The sequence below is a fragment of the Periplaneta americana genome, chromosome 5 (assembly GCF_040183065.1).
Source record: "Periplaneta americana isolate PAMFEO1 chromosome 5, P.americana_PAMFEO1_priV1, whole genome shotgun sequence".
NCBI lineage: Eukaryota > Metazoa > Arthropoda > Insecta > Blattodea > Blattidae > Periplaneta > Periplaneta americana.
The window spans coordinates 51,528,396-51,545,302 of NC_091121.1; the positions used below are offsets into that span (position 1 = coordinate 51,528,396).

At 36.4% G+C, this 16,907-nt stretch overlaps 1 protein-coding gene and 1 non-coding gene across 2 annotated transcripts; one reads left to right on the forward strand and one right to left on the reverse strand.

Annotated features, from left to right (window-relative positions):
• Positions 1–7,013: 7,013 nt before the first annotated feature.
• Positions 7,014–7,086, reverse strand: TRNAN-GUU (transfer RNA asparagine (anticodon GUU)). Its single transcript has one exon. It is a non-coding gene; the product is annotated as a tRNA-Asn (tRNA).
• Positions 7,087–15,270: 8,184 nt separating this feature from the next.
• On the forward strand, positions 15,271–16,476 carry Sec13 (secretory 13). The gene has a single exon (XM_069825621.1). The coding sequence runs from the start codon at positions 15,405–15,407 to the stop codon at positions 16,353–16,355; it is 951 nt and encodes a 316-aa protein (XP_069681722.1). The 5' UTR covers positions 15,271–15,404; the 3' UTR covers positions 16,356–16,476.
• Positions 16,477–16,907: the final 431 nt, after the last annotated feature.

Consider the following 16,907-nt stretch of genomic DNA (forward strand, 5'->3'; position numbering starts at 1 on the left):
AAGGGGCCTTGGACAAAAACAATCGAAACAGGGGCCTTGGACAGCAACAATCGAAAGCTATTAAACATAGCCTACAGAGAATATTTCTATGTTTGTATGAAGTAATATCAGAAGCTAAATTAACCGATTTGTATAATTAATTATTATTTCACCATTGGAAAGTGTAGTTTCTCTAGATAGACATAATGCTATAATGTTATTACAGTAACGTCTAAGTAAATCGAGGACAGATAAGATTAAAATAGCTTCTTATGCACAGAAAATTTGATAGGCTATTTTGTACATTCGTTTTCTGTATTTCTTAAAATAATATTTATGTACACTCATTTTAATCTCAGAGAATTAACGAACAACGAGAGTGTATTGATTTAGTATGCAGTAATAGTACGTTAGCTTAGCAATCCATTATTTTATAATTCAAATTTTAACTATGCTCAATTGAATCGTGTTAAAATACATAAAATATAGACTATATGCATTTATGCAATGCAAAAAAATTGGGTAATGAGCAAAGCAGATTATCTTGCGCTGTTGTAAAAGTTGTTCCCTGGATCAAACGTCCTATTTTAATTATGTAATTACTTTATATTTATATCTAACAGGTGCAGCGGAGCGCACGGGTACGGCTAGTTAAAAATATAAATGTTCCTGCTTGTTAACCATCACTGTTAAAGTAAAAGCCTTTTAAGGCTGACACTTATGTACCATACATGTTCCTGTTAATAATAAAAAAAGTCAATGAAATGATGTTATGGATGATTGCAGAATTGGAAAGGAAGCAGGTCTTAGTCCTTATAATTGATATCCCAGGAGATATATGGGAAACCACGAAAAAAACAAATCTGGATAGGTGGCGCCTGGGATCGAACCCTATCTCCCAATTACAAGGCGAACGTTTTAACCCAGGCCTGGGCGTCGGGAGCGGAACTAGATTCTAAACGGGGACGCTTAATATTCATCCGTCACTGAATCAACGCTGCGCGGTGTTCGGCGGGGAAGAAAGGGGATGAAGAGAAATCATATGGCTCCCCGTGAGAGAGTAGAATCCGCTCTTGCTGCCCAGCTCTGTTTTAACCATTACACCACCGTGCTCAGGGAAAACAAATTGCTTTTAAAAACACCAAAATCCTGATCATATTTACGTTCCTTACAGTAACTAAATAGTACATTCTCTTTCTCTTTGTATTCTCCAGCATTTCATTACAAGGTTCGGTTATGGTACAATTTCTTAATCTTCATTACTTGTCCATGGTTTCACCATATTCTTTGACCCTCTTCAGGCCTACACGTTTGAACAATATTTTGTAGAGCCTGGACGAGAAGTTATGGCACCGGCGCGAGGGACGCATTTTAGTTCGTTTGCTTGGACTCGTCCTCACACTCAACTGGAGGGGTGTTGGGTTAGTTGGTTACTAGCATTCCGAGTGTCCAGATCGTTCTGCTACTACCGCTATTGCTAATGCTGAAAACATTGTCCTTCTGACCGCCCTCATTATGGCATTGTCTAAGGTGTGAAATCATAGAGTAGTTCATAGTCAAGGACATAAAATAGCATACAATGTATGGAAATTCATGTCAGAAGAGGCTGTAATGGAATACCAATTCCATTGAAAAGCGTGTGTGCAAGAGTACTGGCTGCCACTGCTATTTCAAAGCGAACCTTGGCAAGAATCAGGAAAGAAGGGAAAAATATTGAGGCAGGAACAGCAGATCTTTCTCCAGTCCGGAAAAATCACAGCCGAAAAGAAGATTGTTGCAGCTGTAGACAATTTTGATGAGGAAGTCCTAAGAAGACTCATTTATAATTTCTACGCTACGCATAAGCAGAGGGCGACTCTGCAATCGCTTCTTCCAAAAATGGATATCAGTGTATGATTATGTGAAGAAGTAGAGAACAATTACATTGAAATTGAGCACGTGATGGACAGTATTTTTAGAACATTTCCATAAACTTAGGGACATCTGATTCCAGCACAGATCAGTCGTCTGATTCGGAAGGAGAATAAGAATATAAAGATGGAATAGCGGGCGTAATTCCATTAGGTACCTTCGGACTCTTGAGTAGGAAAGTGGTGATACTAAGGTAAGACGAATGTTTTTAGAAAGAGGTGAAACGGATATGCCTGCCGCTCTGAGCTTGAGAACCGTAACCCGAACAACCCCCACTCCTCTACCCTGCTGGCCGGTAATTTAAAACTTCGCGCATATTGGTGCCATAACATCTCGTCTCAGCTCTACTGTCGTTCCTTCATTACTGCTCATAGATAATTGATGAGGAGATCTACCTAATCAGTTTCCTTGCCGACTGAATATATTTACGCCATTTTCATTTAAGTCTCTGGTTATCTGCCGAGAAATGTGACAGAATGCAAGGCTTTTTCATTTGGAAATGCTGCTTCCAATTTTATTAGCATCTTGTCTGACAGAATGTCAATAATTTTGTCACTATTCAACATTCCTGCAGCACAAAAGGTAATTAATGTCTTCTTGCAATGAAACAGCCACAAAACAATGACAGTGTCAAAGGTTTGCTTTGGTTTCGCTCGTGCTAATTAATTTGCACACTATTGTATGCGGTTTCTACACTACAGATGGTTATCAATTATCACGACAAAGCCCTGGCCACGTGCACAAAACAAGACGCCGGATATTCGTAATTAATGCAAACCAAGTTTGACTCTCTCAGTTCTTGACTACGAAGCAGAAAATGACATCCCGAGTTCCTTAAATAATTGCAGAACAATAAAAACTCTGCATTGTTATGAATACCACACTACACGGTGTTTACTATGGTTGTTACAGCCAATGAGGGCATTAATTACGAGTATCGTGTCTTGAAAGAGACATCAGGTGGAGGCAAACGACACTATTGTCAACAATCGCAGCCTACGAGCCTAGCGACCGTAACAAGAGCCAGCAGTTCGCTTCAATGACCGCGATGTCGTTGTCATTAAACATTAAAGAAACGAAACAAAAGAAAGTGTTTCAGCGTAAGAAAAGAGAAGTTACCATCTTCTGGGAGCAACAACCCAGTGATCTTCACGCTTTGTTTGTCAACAAGCTATGGGTACATTGTTAGATTTGTGGCCATTCCACTTTTAATTCATATACAAGAGGATTTATGAACGCAATGTATTGTTTTTGTTCCAAGTAGTGGCTTCCGAAACAGACGAAAGTACTTAAATTATCATGGGACGTCCAGATGGAGAACATGAGATGTTATATCTAGACACCAGATTTCACAAATGTCGCCATATTATTAGGTTAACATGGTATAGAGTGGTCCTCTCGAAGTTTACTATTTTGACTGTAGCCTATATGAAAGGAATACCAAAGGAGCAGGAAAATATTTATCGTTTATATTGGTTAGTTCTATAGCTTGCAAATTGTTCAAGAAATCAAGCCAACGGACAGGAATTTTCAATTGAGAATCCCACAGCGCATTAACAAAACCAATAGCGCTAAAACATATAAATTTCTGAAAAATATTTCCAATACACAGGAAAATACTAGCCAACTTATTATTCATAACAAAACACTAACAGATGGTAGAGATATGGCAAATGCATTTAATAAACACTAATCAAACTCTCACAGATTATATCCCAATATAAAAAAAAACTGACAAATTTATCAAAAGAGAATTACATAAAAATAATAAAAACAATATTACTAGTACTATCACAAAACTTTAAATATTTCATCAAAATTTTACTTCCAAAGAATTAAGTATAGCTATACAAAATTTAAAAACCAATCCCGACAACATTCATTCAGAATTTTTTTAACATCTGGGGAAAAAGTCAAGTCTGTACTTTTATCCATTTTCAATTTATCATGGAACACCTCAATTCCTGCAGCTTGGAAAAAAAGCAATCATTGTACCAATTCAGAAAAAAGGGAAACCTGCTCATGATATTAATAGTTATCAACCAATAGCACTATTAAGCAGGATAGCAAAAACTATGGAGTCAATGATCTCCAACAGATTAACTTGGTATTTAGAATCCCAAAATCTTTTATCACCAAGACAAGCTTGCTTTTGACAACTACACTCTACTAATGAACAAGTCATATGCCTCGGCCAAGAAATAAAAGACAGTTTTAACAAAAAGAAGATACCTTGGCAATATTTATTGACTTTCAATTAGCATATGACTCTGTTTGGAGAAATAAATTATTACTAAAACTCCAGAAATTAGGTTATCTCCAGCAATATGTTCAGATGGATATCAAAATTCCTTAATCAAAGATTCATTGCCACTAAATTCAATAACTCACTTTCTAGTTACAAACATATCGAGGTCTACCCCAGGGCGCTGTCCTCAGCACAACTTTATTCAATATTTATATAAATGACTTACCCTCCCTATTAGAAGAATCACACATAAAACAGCACTATTTGCAGATGATACAGTTTTGTGGACTTCCAGTTCTTACATAGAGACAAAATTCAAAATTCTGCTCTTAAAGCTCTAAATCAACTACATGAATGGAACACATCAAATTTGATGACACTCAATTTAAGCAAAAGTAACTACGAAATATTTTCACTTGGTAGAAAAGAAAGAGAATTCAATATCCAATACAATGGCCAACACCTTCCTAGGACTTATAAATCCAAAAATCTTGGAGTTATTTTCGACAGTAAGTTAACATAGAGCAACCATTTAAAATATATTTCTGAAAAAGCTCGTAAAAGATTCTCCATTCTGAAAAGACTAGCAGGAAAGAAATGGGGATGCTCTAGAAATACTTTGAACGCTACATACAAAATGTTTATACAGCCAATGCTGACGTACTGCGGAGAAATTTTAATTATTTCACCTTTCATAAACAAAATAGAACGTGTTCAAAACCAAGCTCTCATGCTCATTACTGGTGGAATCAAAACAACTCCAATAGATTCTATGAGATTCCTCACTAATATTAATAGCATCAAAATAACAATAGAAGAAAAAGCACTGATCCAATATGAAAAACTTATCAGATTACCCGGAAACAATTGGCATTCATACAGTCCTCTCTGTAGATTAAAGACTCAAAAAAGTTTCATATCCATGGTTCAAGAATTAAAACAGAAAATCAACATCCCAAATTTAAAAGAAACTTACAAATTAAACCAAACCCTTTAACTCTATTAAATATAGAGCATAATCTAAATTTAACAGAAGAAATATTGAAATCAGAAGTAAACACTGAAATAATGAAACAATTGTCTTGAAACAATTAATATTAAGTACCCTTCACAAAACTGGCTTCATTTGTACACCGACGGATCTTTGATCTTCAGGAAGCAAGGTGCAGGTGCAGGTGTTACGTGCTGTCTCTTCTAACTTATAGATCTCTTGGATATGGAACAACAAGTTTTGATGGAGAAATCATTGCAATAAGTGTAAGTCTCAGAAATCTTCTATGCCACGTCAGTAAATTTAAAAATGCAGTTATATTGTCAGATTCCAAAGCAGTTATTCTATCAATAGTCTCTAGACACACATCTTCATCTCAAACAGCAGAAATAACTAAAATGCTCTCTCAATTAAAAACACTCAGTAAAAGAATTGCATTCCAATGGATACCATTCCATTGTGGAATCCTGGGAAACAAGAATGCAGATGCTTTAGCAAAAAGGGCAGCACTGCTACTTACAGACCTGTTACTAAATCTACCTATTACTCTGTGAAGAGATTAAATCTACATACTTAAACTTCAACAAACAAAATTTGATAACACAATTTCAAGGGGAAAAAAATGGAACTCTCTGCATCAAAATCCACAGTTAATACCTGATTTACCACGCAAATCGTCTGTAGCTGCATTTAGATTGGCAACAGGCCATGAATATTTGGCCAAACACCTGAATAGAATTGGAATATATCAGTCCCCTAACTGCCCATTGTGCAACTCAAATCAAGAAATGGATTCGGAACACCTCAAAATCTGTGCTTCAGTGGCTGACCGTGACAACATCTTTGAAGAATAATGGAGTGCAAGAGGTCAAATGACTTTATTGTCAAATGCCTGGCATTAGAAAACAACAACATATTTTTTTTAGTCGTTATTTTCTGACGAAGCAACTTTCCATTTGTCTGGAAAAGTTAACCAGCACAATATCTGAATATGGAACTCTCAAAACCGCCGTACAAGTCATGAAGTACATTCGAGATGGCCCTAAACTAAATGCTGTGGTCTTATAGAGAATTGAGCCTTACTTTTTCTTTGAGCATGCTGTCACAGCACCTCCCTACCTAGACATGCTCGAAAAATACGCATTTCCAAATCCTGCACACAAACAGTCCAGCATTATCTTCCAATAAAATTGAGTACCATCTCATTAGAGCATCATCGTGTATACTAGAGTGCTGCAGAACAGCGCTTAGAACCGGTTTATATTCGACAGGTCGGAGAATAACCGGTGAGGTTGAACATCCGACCGAATATCCTCTTTCCAAGCAGTTGCACCTAATATTTTGCAAGGTAGACAGAACACCAGGCGCACTTCACCATACAAGAACTCTGATAACATTTTCTGACTACACAATTGGAGTAACAATTGAGGGAAATTTACTTTTCCTAATTAAAAAAAAAAGTGTTAGCTTGAAATAGGCATGTTTCTTAGTATCGTCTCCTCTTCTGCTGACAACACTTTATCATCAGCAAATCTTATGCAATTTATTCTTCTTATTATTATTAATTAACTGAATATAAATTTACACAGTAAGTTATAATTGTCCAGCTAAATATGTTTTATTGACATTTTGGCATGACCATTCCATTTTATTAGAATTATAATTAACACTGTAACCATTTTAGTTACCTTACATGATAAGAAATAAGAAATGTTTTCTTTAAAAAAAATTCAGTGTTGTCCTCCAATAATTGATATACATACAAAGAAAAAATCCTTAAATTTTATCATGGTATCACATCCTTAAAAATACCTAAATCTACTAAAAATACTGCTAAATCCTTTAAAAATAATAGAGATTTGAATAATTTCGAGGGAAAAATTGTTCCGGGGCCGGGTATCGAACCCGGGACCTTTGGTTTAACGTACCAACGCTCTACCAACTGAGCTACCCGGGAACTCTACCACAATGTAAGTCACACGGAGTTAGTGTGCACTCGAAGTTGGTTGCTTGACAGTTGTCAGCCCACTTTGAGGTATGTGGATATAGAGGGAAGAATTGGATCGGTGTCAGGTAGAGTTCCCAGGTAGGTCAGTTGGTAGAGCGTTGGTACGTTAAACCAAAGGTCCCGGGTTCGATACCCGGCCCCAGAACAATTTTTCCCTCGAAATTATTCAAATCAACTTTACAGGGAGTTATACCTGAAATCTTGATTTGCATAATACACGTCACTGTTCGTTAACAGAAAACCACAATGTAAATCACACGGAGTTAGTGTGCACTCGAAGTTGGTTGCTTGACGGTTGTCAGCCCACTTTGAGGTATGTGGATATAGAGGGAAGAATTGGATCGGTGTCGGGTAGAGTTCCTGGGTAGCTCAGTTGGTAGAGTGTTGGTACGTTAAACCAAAGGTCCCGGGTTCGATACCCGGCCCCGGAACAATTTTTCCCTCGAAATTATTCAAATCAACTTTACCTGAAATCTTGATTTCCATAATACAGATTTATCACCATTATTAAAACAGCATGGAAATAAGTATGGAATTACTACACATACCATAAGAAAACAAATAAATATATTAGAGCAGTATTGTATTGTATTTATTTATTTACATTCCATGTATTTGTACATCGCTTCACAGCCAGAATATGGAACACATCAAAAAAATATTAATAGTACTACAAAGTCTTAATTCACACTTCAGTTAAATAAATAAATTAAAATTATAGTTTATTTAACGAAGCTCGCAACTGCAGAGATTATATCAGCATCGCCGTGTGCCGGAATTTTGTCCCGCAGGAGTTATTTCACATGCCAATAAATCTACTGACATGAGCCTGTCGCATTTAAACACACTTAAATGCCATCAACTTGGGCCGGGATCGAACCTGCAACCTCGAGCACAGAAGGCCAGCGCTATATCTAGTTAAATATATACAGAAGAGTTTTACAATATAACACAACACAAGGGGTTATTATCGCTACTTAATATCCAATAATTATGAAACAAAATTGTATAGCTGGTTAATTAAAAATCCACTTTACTCAATCAAAGAGTTCTTTGAAATGGACATATATTTTTAAATAATGGAATCTCTAACTTATCAGTTATGCTTGTTGTTTCTTAATGTTTTTAGTGGCGAGATTTTGAATGAAACTTAGTGGTGAATCAATTAATATTTAAATTTCAATGTAATAATGAACAGAGTAAATTGCACTACTTTATGTTGTATTTTGAAAGTTTAGGCCTATCTTTAACCTCTGTGTAGTTCATGAATTAAATATTAATTTGAAAGTGAAAGTGGAACTTTGTTTTATTAATCTATTATTGCTTATCTTTTTAAGATCGTGATTTACTCTGAAACGGTTAGAAATTCTTGTATACCTTTTATATTGATTATTCCTCAAACATCTCATTAATCTTTAACAGGAGCCATTCTTTCACTAATGTGCATGCTTCTACATAATTCATGTAAATTGTAACTGTGACCACTATTTTATGTTATCACTTTACTATTGTTTATTGTTATAAAATATGTATTTTGATGCCAACTGTAACCCTATATACCTCAGGGTGAAATAGGGTTTATTAAATTGGATAAAAAAAAACCTCTGTGTAGTATCCCTAAATCGTTATTAAGCATATGACAATTAATACATGATACTGTCTTTCATTTAGTAAATATAGTACTTTTAACTTTATATTATATAATTCGATAAATATTTATATTATTTTAATAATTCAATTTTATGTTTTGTATATGTACGAAATATATTGTAGTAAGATTGTAACATTGACAATGTCTATAGTGAAGTTTTTCACTCAATGACAATAAAGATTATTATTATTGTTGTTATTATTATTATTATTATTTTTATTATTATTATTGAATCTGTAAAGTGTCATTATTTGTCGCTCAATAAATGATTGTTGCATACACAACCTTGTTTCAGATATCGCACCACCCACATGTAGTTCTACTTAAAGACATGCAGCATACAGTAGAACCCCAATTATCCGTCATCCTATTAACCGATTAGTGGATTATCTGACTGTCTTTCTCACACTCTTTTTTTTTGCAGAAAATATATGAAGTACCTACTCTACATTATATTATATTGTACATATTTCTTCTAGGGAGGGTTATTACAATCTTTTACCATTACACAGTACCTATGTAGTAGGAATGTTGCCTCTGAGGGCAACAGAAACAGATATACATCTTGATTACACTACTTTTAACACTATATCACTTAGGAAAATGTATTATTTGACTTTCTTGTGTTAAATGTTACATTACCTCGTTAACATGTTTCAGCCTGCTATTCGCCATCTTCAGAACTGGTTGTTGTTGGTCTTGGCGCCTTTTGTTTCCTGTGAGGGCGTGTTTGTGTAGTGTAACATGAAGTCAAAGATTATGTGTGTTCTGAAATTGAGTTGTGTGTTGAGAATTTAATTTGGATGTGTTTTTGTGTGTCTGTATATTTTGTATTGTTCTAGTGTGTTCAGTTTCTGGCTTTTTGGTTGGATGTGTAAAATTTTCATGTCTGTGTTGATGTCTCTGTAGGTGTGGTTAGCATTTGTGATGTGTTCTGCATATGTGGAAGTGTTTTGTAATTTTGTTATGGCTGTGATATGTTCTTTGTAACGTGTTTGAAATAATCTGTCTGTCTGTCCTATGTAGAAGTTGTTGCAGGTGCTGCATTTGAGTTTGTATACGCCTGTGTGGTTGTATTTGTTTATTTGTGTTGTTTGTGTGTTGAGATGTTTTTGTAGAGTATTATTTGTTCTGTATGCGATGTTATAATTTAATTTCTTGAATGAGGTTGCAATTTTGTGTTTGTTTTTGTTTTCGTATGTTACTGTGATGTATTTTTTGTGTTCTTGTGTTTGTGTTGCATTCTTATGTTTTTTGTGATTATGTTTTGTCTTTCATATTATGTTGGGGTGATATCCGTTTTCTTGTGCTATGTATTTGATTGTGTTTAAGCTCTTTTTTGTAGTCATGTTGGTTCATTGGTACGCTGAGTAGTCTGTGTACCATTGTTCGGAATGCAGCTAGTTTGTGTTGTGTTGGGTGATTGGATGTGTTGTATATGTGTGTTGTTGTTTGTTGTTATTGTTGTTGTTGTGGGTTTTCTGTAGACTTTGAATGTGTGTTTGTTGTTGACTTTAATTATTGTTGTGTCTACAAAATTTATGGATTTGTTGTTTTCAATTCCTAATGTGTGGTGTAGCTTTGGGTGTATTTTGTTTATGTGTTGATGCAGGTTTTGGATCTGTCTTTTGTTTCCTTTGTATAGTATTAGTATGTCATCTACGTATCTGTGCCAATATATGATGTTGTCTGCGTGTTTGTTGTCTTTGTTTAGTATGTATGTCTGTTCTATGTGGTGTATGAATATTTCTGCTAGTATGCTGGAAATACAAAGTATATGATTATGTCTCGTGACGAGAATATTGTACGAAATGGAAATATAAAAATTGGAAATTTAGGCCTATCTTTTGAAGAAGTGGAGAAATTCAAATATCTGGGAGCAACAGTAACAAATATAAATGATACTCGGGAAGAAATTATAAACACAGAATAAATATGGGAAATGCCTGTTATTATTCGGTTGAGAAACTTTTATCATCCAGTCTGCTGTCAAAAAATCTGAAAGTTAGAATTTATAAAACAGTTATATTACCGGTTGTTCTTTATGGTTGTGAAACTTGGACTCTTACTTTGAGAGAGGAACATAGGTTAAGGGTGTTTGAGAATAAGGTGCTTAGGAAAATATTTGGGGCTAAGAGGGATGAAGTTATAGGAGAATGGAGAAAGTTACACAATGCAGAACTGCACGCATTGTATTCTTCACCTGACATAATTAGAAATATTAAATCCAGACGTTTGAGATGGGCAGGGCATGTAGCACGTATGGGCGAATCCAGAAATGCATATAGAGTGTTACTTGGGAGGCCGGAGGGAAAAGGACCTTTAGGGAGGCCGAGACGTAGATGGGAAGATAATATTAAAATGGATTTGAGGGAGGTGAGATATGATGATAGAGACTGGATTAAGCTTGCTCAGGATAGGAACCAATGGCGGGCTTATGTGAGGGCGGCAATGAACCTCCGGGTTCCTTAAAAGCCAGTAAGTAAGTAAGTAAGTATGCTGGAAATGGGTGATCCCATGGGTAGGCCTTCGGTTTGAGTGTAATATTTGTTATTGTATATGAAGTAATTTTGTTTTGTGATAATGTCTGTGATGTGGATGATTTCTTTAATGTGTTCTTGTGGTGTGTTGTTGTTTTTGAGCATTTGTTCTAGTATCTGTAGTGTATCTTTTATGAGTATGTTTGTTTATAGGTTAGTTATGTCGGAAGTTACTAATGTTGTACTGTGTGGGATATGTTTGTCTTTTATTTTATTCACTAGGTCTATGTTGTTTTTTAATGTTGTCTGTTTTTCAAATTTTATGTTGTTTCTTATGATTTTGTCCATGTATGTGGCTAGTTTGTATGATGGTGCATTTTGATGATTGACTAATGGCCTGATGAGTATATTTTCTTTCTGTATTTTCAGTAGTGCGTTTAGTTTAGGTGCTTCTGGTTTGATTGGTTTTAGTTGTTGTTTCATGTTGCTTGGAATTATGTTTGTTTTTGTTTATTGTGTTTTTATTGTGTTGTGGGGTCGTTCTTGAGTTCTGTGATGTTGTTCTCCTTGAAATATGTTTCTATTTTATTGTGTATGTCTTGTTTGTGTAGGATTACTGTGCAATTTCCTTTGTCTACTTTGATGAAAGTTAGGTTATGTTCTTGTTGTTTTTGTCTGCAAGGTGCTTATTGTTTTATGTTCTTGTGTGTTTGTTGTGGGTTTGTTTATTTTGTTTGTGTTTCTTATTATGTCTTGTCTTATGTATTCGTGATGTTGACTTTGTGTGTTTTGTATTGCTGTTTCTGTGTTATGATAGTTTGTGCTTGTTGTCTTGATCCTGTATTGTTTCTGAGTATGCTCAAAGAGAGGCTATGCAAACTTGTGTAAGTTCCTAATCACATATGGCCTAGCATTGAACTTCATGCGCCCTAAGGAAAGGCACCTATACTATGTCCTCAGAGGAGAGGACATTTTCTACTTTTAGGAAAGATATACATGGTGACTTTGCAATTCTAAAACATCTGTGCTCTGAGGGTGATACTGATGATCAACAGAGCCACAAAGGCCACGCTTCCCATGGTAATCATGGATATCCCTAATAACAAAAAAAGCAGAGAACAATGCCTAACCTGCAGGTCTGCCTTTGCCTTCCAATCATTCTCTTTGTATTCCGCTTGTTGTTCTTGTATTCCCCTTATTCTCCTCATCTTCCCATTGTTTTTATATTCCCCTTGTTCTCCTTGCATTTTATTTATACAGTGAGCTCGAGAAGTCCTTTCGCAGCTTGGGTTTCAGAAAAGCAGTCACTCAGACCCCATAAAAGTTGGCAGCTACACATTTGTCTTCGTGATCGTCAAGAACAAGTGAAAGTTGTCTCATTCTTGAGGGTGCGTGAAAGAAAATAAGCAATCAGTCCGAAACTGTCTATTCTTGAGCGCAGATGCCTCATTGTGCGTGAAGTGTATTTGCAATTAGGAGTAATGTTTTCTGTAGAAGAATGAGTGTGTTTGGTGGAATATATTTTTCGAGAGTGGTAATTACACGCAAAATGTGAAAGAAATGTTCGTTCAAAAATTTCCGAACTTTAGGTTACACAATAGAGATACTGTTCGCGACCTAATAAATAAATTTCGAGGACCAGAATCAATACATGATGCTATAAGATCACTGGGGTTCTGCAAAATCATGTGTATATAAGGACAATCCCGAATCCATAAATGATTTAAAAGTGGCAATTAAAAACTACATAAAGTTCATTTTGAAAGAAACATTAATAAAAGTGTTTCAGAATAAAATCAGACATGTAGACTTATGCCTCCAGGAGAATGGTGGACATTTTCAGAATTTTCTGTGAATCGGTGAGTACAATGCTCTATTTCTTGATATTTAAGCCAGTCCTTCTGATAGACAAAGACAGAGATATCTGCCGGTGCTACCAACAAAACATGTGCACCTGGCAAGGTTTTAAAGATTTCTTCGGTGCAGAAGGACTTCTCGATCTCACTGCACTTCTTGCTATGAGCTTTAGATAGTTGAGGCATTACTTTGTTGACAAAAAATATACAAATTACATTATATATTGCCAGGACTTTAAAGTAGCTATATTTGAATTGCGATCATTTTGAACCAATTCAGAAGTCGCCTTTTTCTAAGTCTCTTTTTTCTCCACACCCCCGTCCCTCTTACCTGCTCTAGATGAACACAGCAGTTGTGTAATCCTTTGTTACAGTAACTACAGGGAACCCAGTCTGTGTCCATGATTTCTTGTACTGTTATATGCGGATCCAAAAACCTATTCACCATGGGCTTCAGACGTCAGTGTTTCCCACAGATCATTCTGCGCAGAACTCCGATACTGCTGCAAACACAACACGTATTAAGATAAAACTGTATAACATTTAACTGCTTCAGTGACCTCAGGACAGCATGGTCATTTTCTACTAAACTTCGCAACACATCATGTTAATATTTCAATGTTAAAGAAGCCGATTAATTTCGGAGAAATGGATTTTGAGTGGAAACATCGTGCTTTATTTTAACGTGATAAACTTGTATTAGAAGCTTCGAAACGTACTGAGAAAAGGGCACTGGAAGAAATACTTTCTTTCTACAATAAAGGTCTAGAGCACAATTATGGTTTGTTTGTTTTTTTATTTTTGTATGTTATTTTACGACGCTTTATCAACAGCTTAGGTTATTTAGCGTCTGAATAAGATGAAGGTGATAATGCCGGTGAAATCAGTCCAGGATCCAGCACCGAAAGTTACCCAGCATTTGCTCATATTGGGCTGAGGGAAAACCCCGGAAAAAACCTCAACCAGGTAACTTGTCCCGACCGGGAATCGAACCCGGGCCACCTGGTTTCGCGGCCAGACGCGCTAACCGACAATTACGGTAATTTTCCAGAACCACACCAAAGGAGGCACATACCCTTTCCCCTCTTACTATTTAACAATAAAACACGCTAGAGGTCCAAGCCGAATTAGTAGAGAAATGGTCGGTTTCCCTAATATTCCGCCCTGGACTACTTTTCGTGCTATATTTGTAACAAGTATGACGAGGAAGGAGTGATATGTCTCTGGCGCATGTTATTACTAAAACACTACGAAACAGCGTTCCTGTGCTTAACAATTACCTCACGTGCTATATAAAAGCCGGAATTTGGTTAAACGAGCGTTGAGCGGATTCCGCCGATTTTGGAATAGACACCGACGCACTTAGATTAGGTTAGATTAGTTTAGGCTTTTATTATCCCGTCAAGATGAAGGTGAAAGCGATTGAGTGTGATTTTTTTTGTGGAGATGCAGTTGATCTTATATGTAGAGCACAATAAAAGCCTAAACCAAACCTAACCTGTCAGAGATTCGATACGAGTACTAAGGGAACTCCTCAATGTTAATTTTGACTATCGTTTAATACTGGAAACCATTACTACAAACCAAAAAGTACAAAAATAAATTACAGACAAAAACTTACACTACACATAATATTCCCTATTATATCAAGAGACTAAAAGAAAGCAAGGACAACAACCTATATCAAATATGGGAGGGCGCACTCCCATTCAGTGGTGGTAAGTTCTTTTAGCAAAATTTCCCCATTTTTCATCTCTCCATCACTAGAAATTCCCTGTTAGGGTACAAAATTCCGCTCAGCTTTATAGGCCTAATTAAGTATTGAACTTTATTAATTGCATTTAGTCCACAATTTTACCTATCTTATAGTTTGCCCACTAATGTTCATGGATAAATAGCAAAATAGCAACGTTGAATATATTCATCTTATGACGCAATATCCTGGAGAAGGTTCAGTGTTGCCATCAAAACAATTGTAATTACCTTCACCGCTTATAAAATAAGAGCAACTAACGATTAATATTCAATTATCTACTAAATTAATTAACGAAATAGACATTGTTTACGTCAGTGGGCAGTAGTAAAGTAGATCTCATTTATTTGAAAACTTGACATATTTAGAGGAACTTTTGGTTTGCAACATGTGCACAACATGCTCCACGTTGTCGACATTGATGTGAACACGAAGTAGCTATACGCAGGTGTTGAAATTTGAGGTTCAAACATTTGTTATATAGTTTAAGTAATTTTAATCTGTGTGTGTAAATCACAAATTACGAAATGGTGTCCGTGCTAAACACCGTAGATACAAGTCATGAAGACATGATACACGATGCAGAAATGGATTATTACGGTCTTAGACTGGCAACATGTTCTTCAGATCATTCGGTAAAAATATTCGACATCAAGAATGGAACACAAACTTTGACAGCAGATCTGAAAGGCCACTATGGACCAGTATGGCAAGTAGCTTGGGCACATCCTAAGTATGGAAATTTATTAGCATCCTGCTCGTATGATCGAAGGGTTATAATCTGGAAAGAAGTAGGAGAGTGGGTGAAGTTGTACGAATATAGCAGCCACGACTCATCTGTCAATTCTGTGGCGTGGGCTCCTCACGAATTTGGTCTCATGCTGGCATGCGGAAGTTCTGACGGCTCAGTATCTATACTTTCCAATAACCCTGACACTGGAAATTGGGAAGCAAAGAAGATTCCGAACGCCCATACCATTGGGTGTAATGCAGTCAGTTGGTGTCCTGCAACATCCCCCAACCCCGCCTTCGATGCTACCGCTTCAAGTAGATCACCCGTCGTAGTGAAGAGGCTTGTGACAGGAGGTTGCGATAATCTGGTGAAAATTTGGAAAGAAGAAGGGGACCGCTGGATAGAAGAGGCGAAATTAGAAGTCCATTCGGATTGGGTGCGTGACGTTGCTTGGGCTCCATCGATTGGCCTCCCACGTAGCATCATCGCCAGCTGCTCTCAAGACAGACGCGTGATCATCTGGTCAAGTGATGATAACATCACCTGGACACCCACCGTCCTCCACACGTTCGACGACGTGGTGTGGAACGTGAGTTGGTCGTTGACTGGGAACATTTTGGCAGTGTCCGGCGGAGATAATAAAGTGAGTCTTTGGCGAGAGAACAATGAGAGCCAGTGGATGTGCATCAGTGAAGTGAGCAAGGGACAGGGACAGATGGCAGGCAACGAACCGAGAGCACTCTGAACTGTTTGTTCATGTATTAAATCCTCTGCCAAGCAAGCTGTATTGTTAATGAAAATGATTGTGTGTTAGGTTTTTGTTCATATAAACATTTGTTTCTGCATTAAACTTGTATCATCTTTTATATTCTGTATTATTAAAGTAGGCTAACTCCAATATCTTAAAACGATGAGGGAAAATTAACTGTTAGACGGCTCTCATATCGTCTTTGTGCTGAAGTAAGTTATAGGCCTAGATAACATTACATGGTGACGATGAGATGATATAATAATAATAAGGCCAATCTAGAGCATCCACCAGCCACTGAACGAATATCGCACACTTTTATTACTGCCAATGTGGCGCTATAAACCAATTTCCAATACTTTTATCACAGCCACAACACATTTCAAATCTTATTGTACCATATATAGAGAATTATTACTATATTAACACATTTAGTATATCACGAAACGTGTAAAATGTAATTAACGGTATTATGAAAGTCGCCATTGCATCTTCTTCGAATTAGTATTAGTACGATCCACGTCCACTAGATGGAAACTGACAAGATTG

What these genes read in the sequence shown, in the direction of transcription:
- Sec13 (XM_069825621.1), top strand. Translation starts at nt 15,405, where the DNA reads ATGGTGTCCGTGCTAAACACCGTAGATACAAGTCATGAAGACATGATA.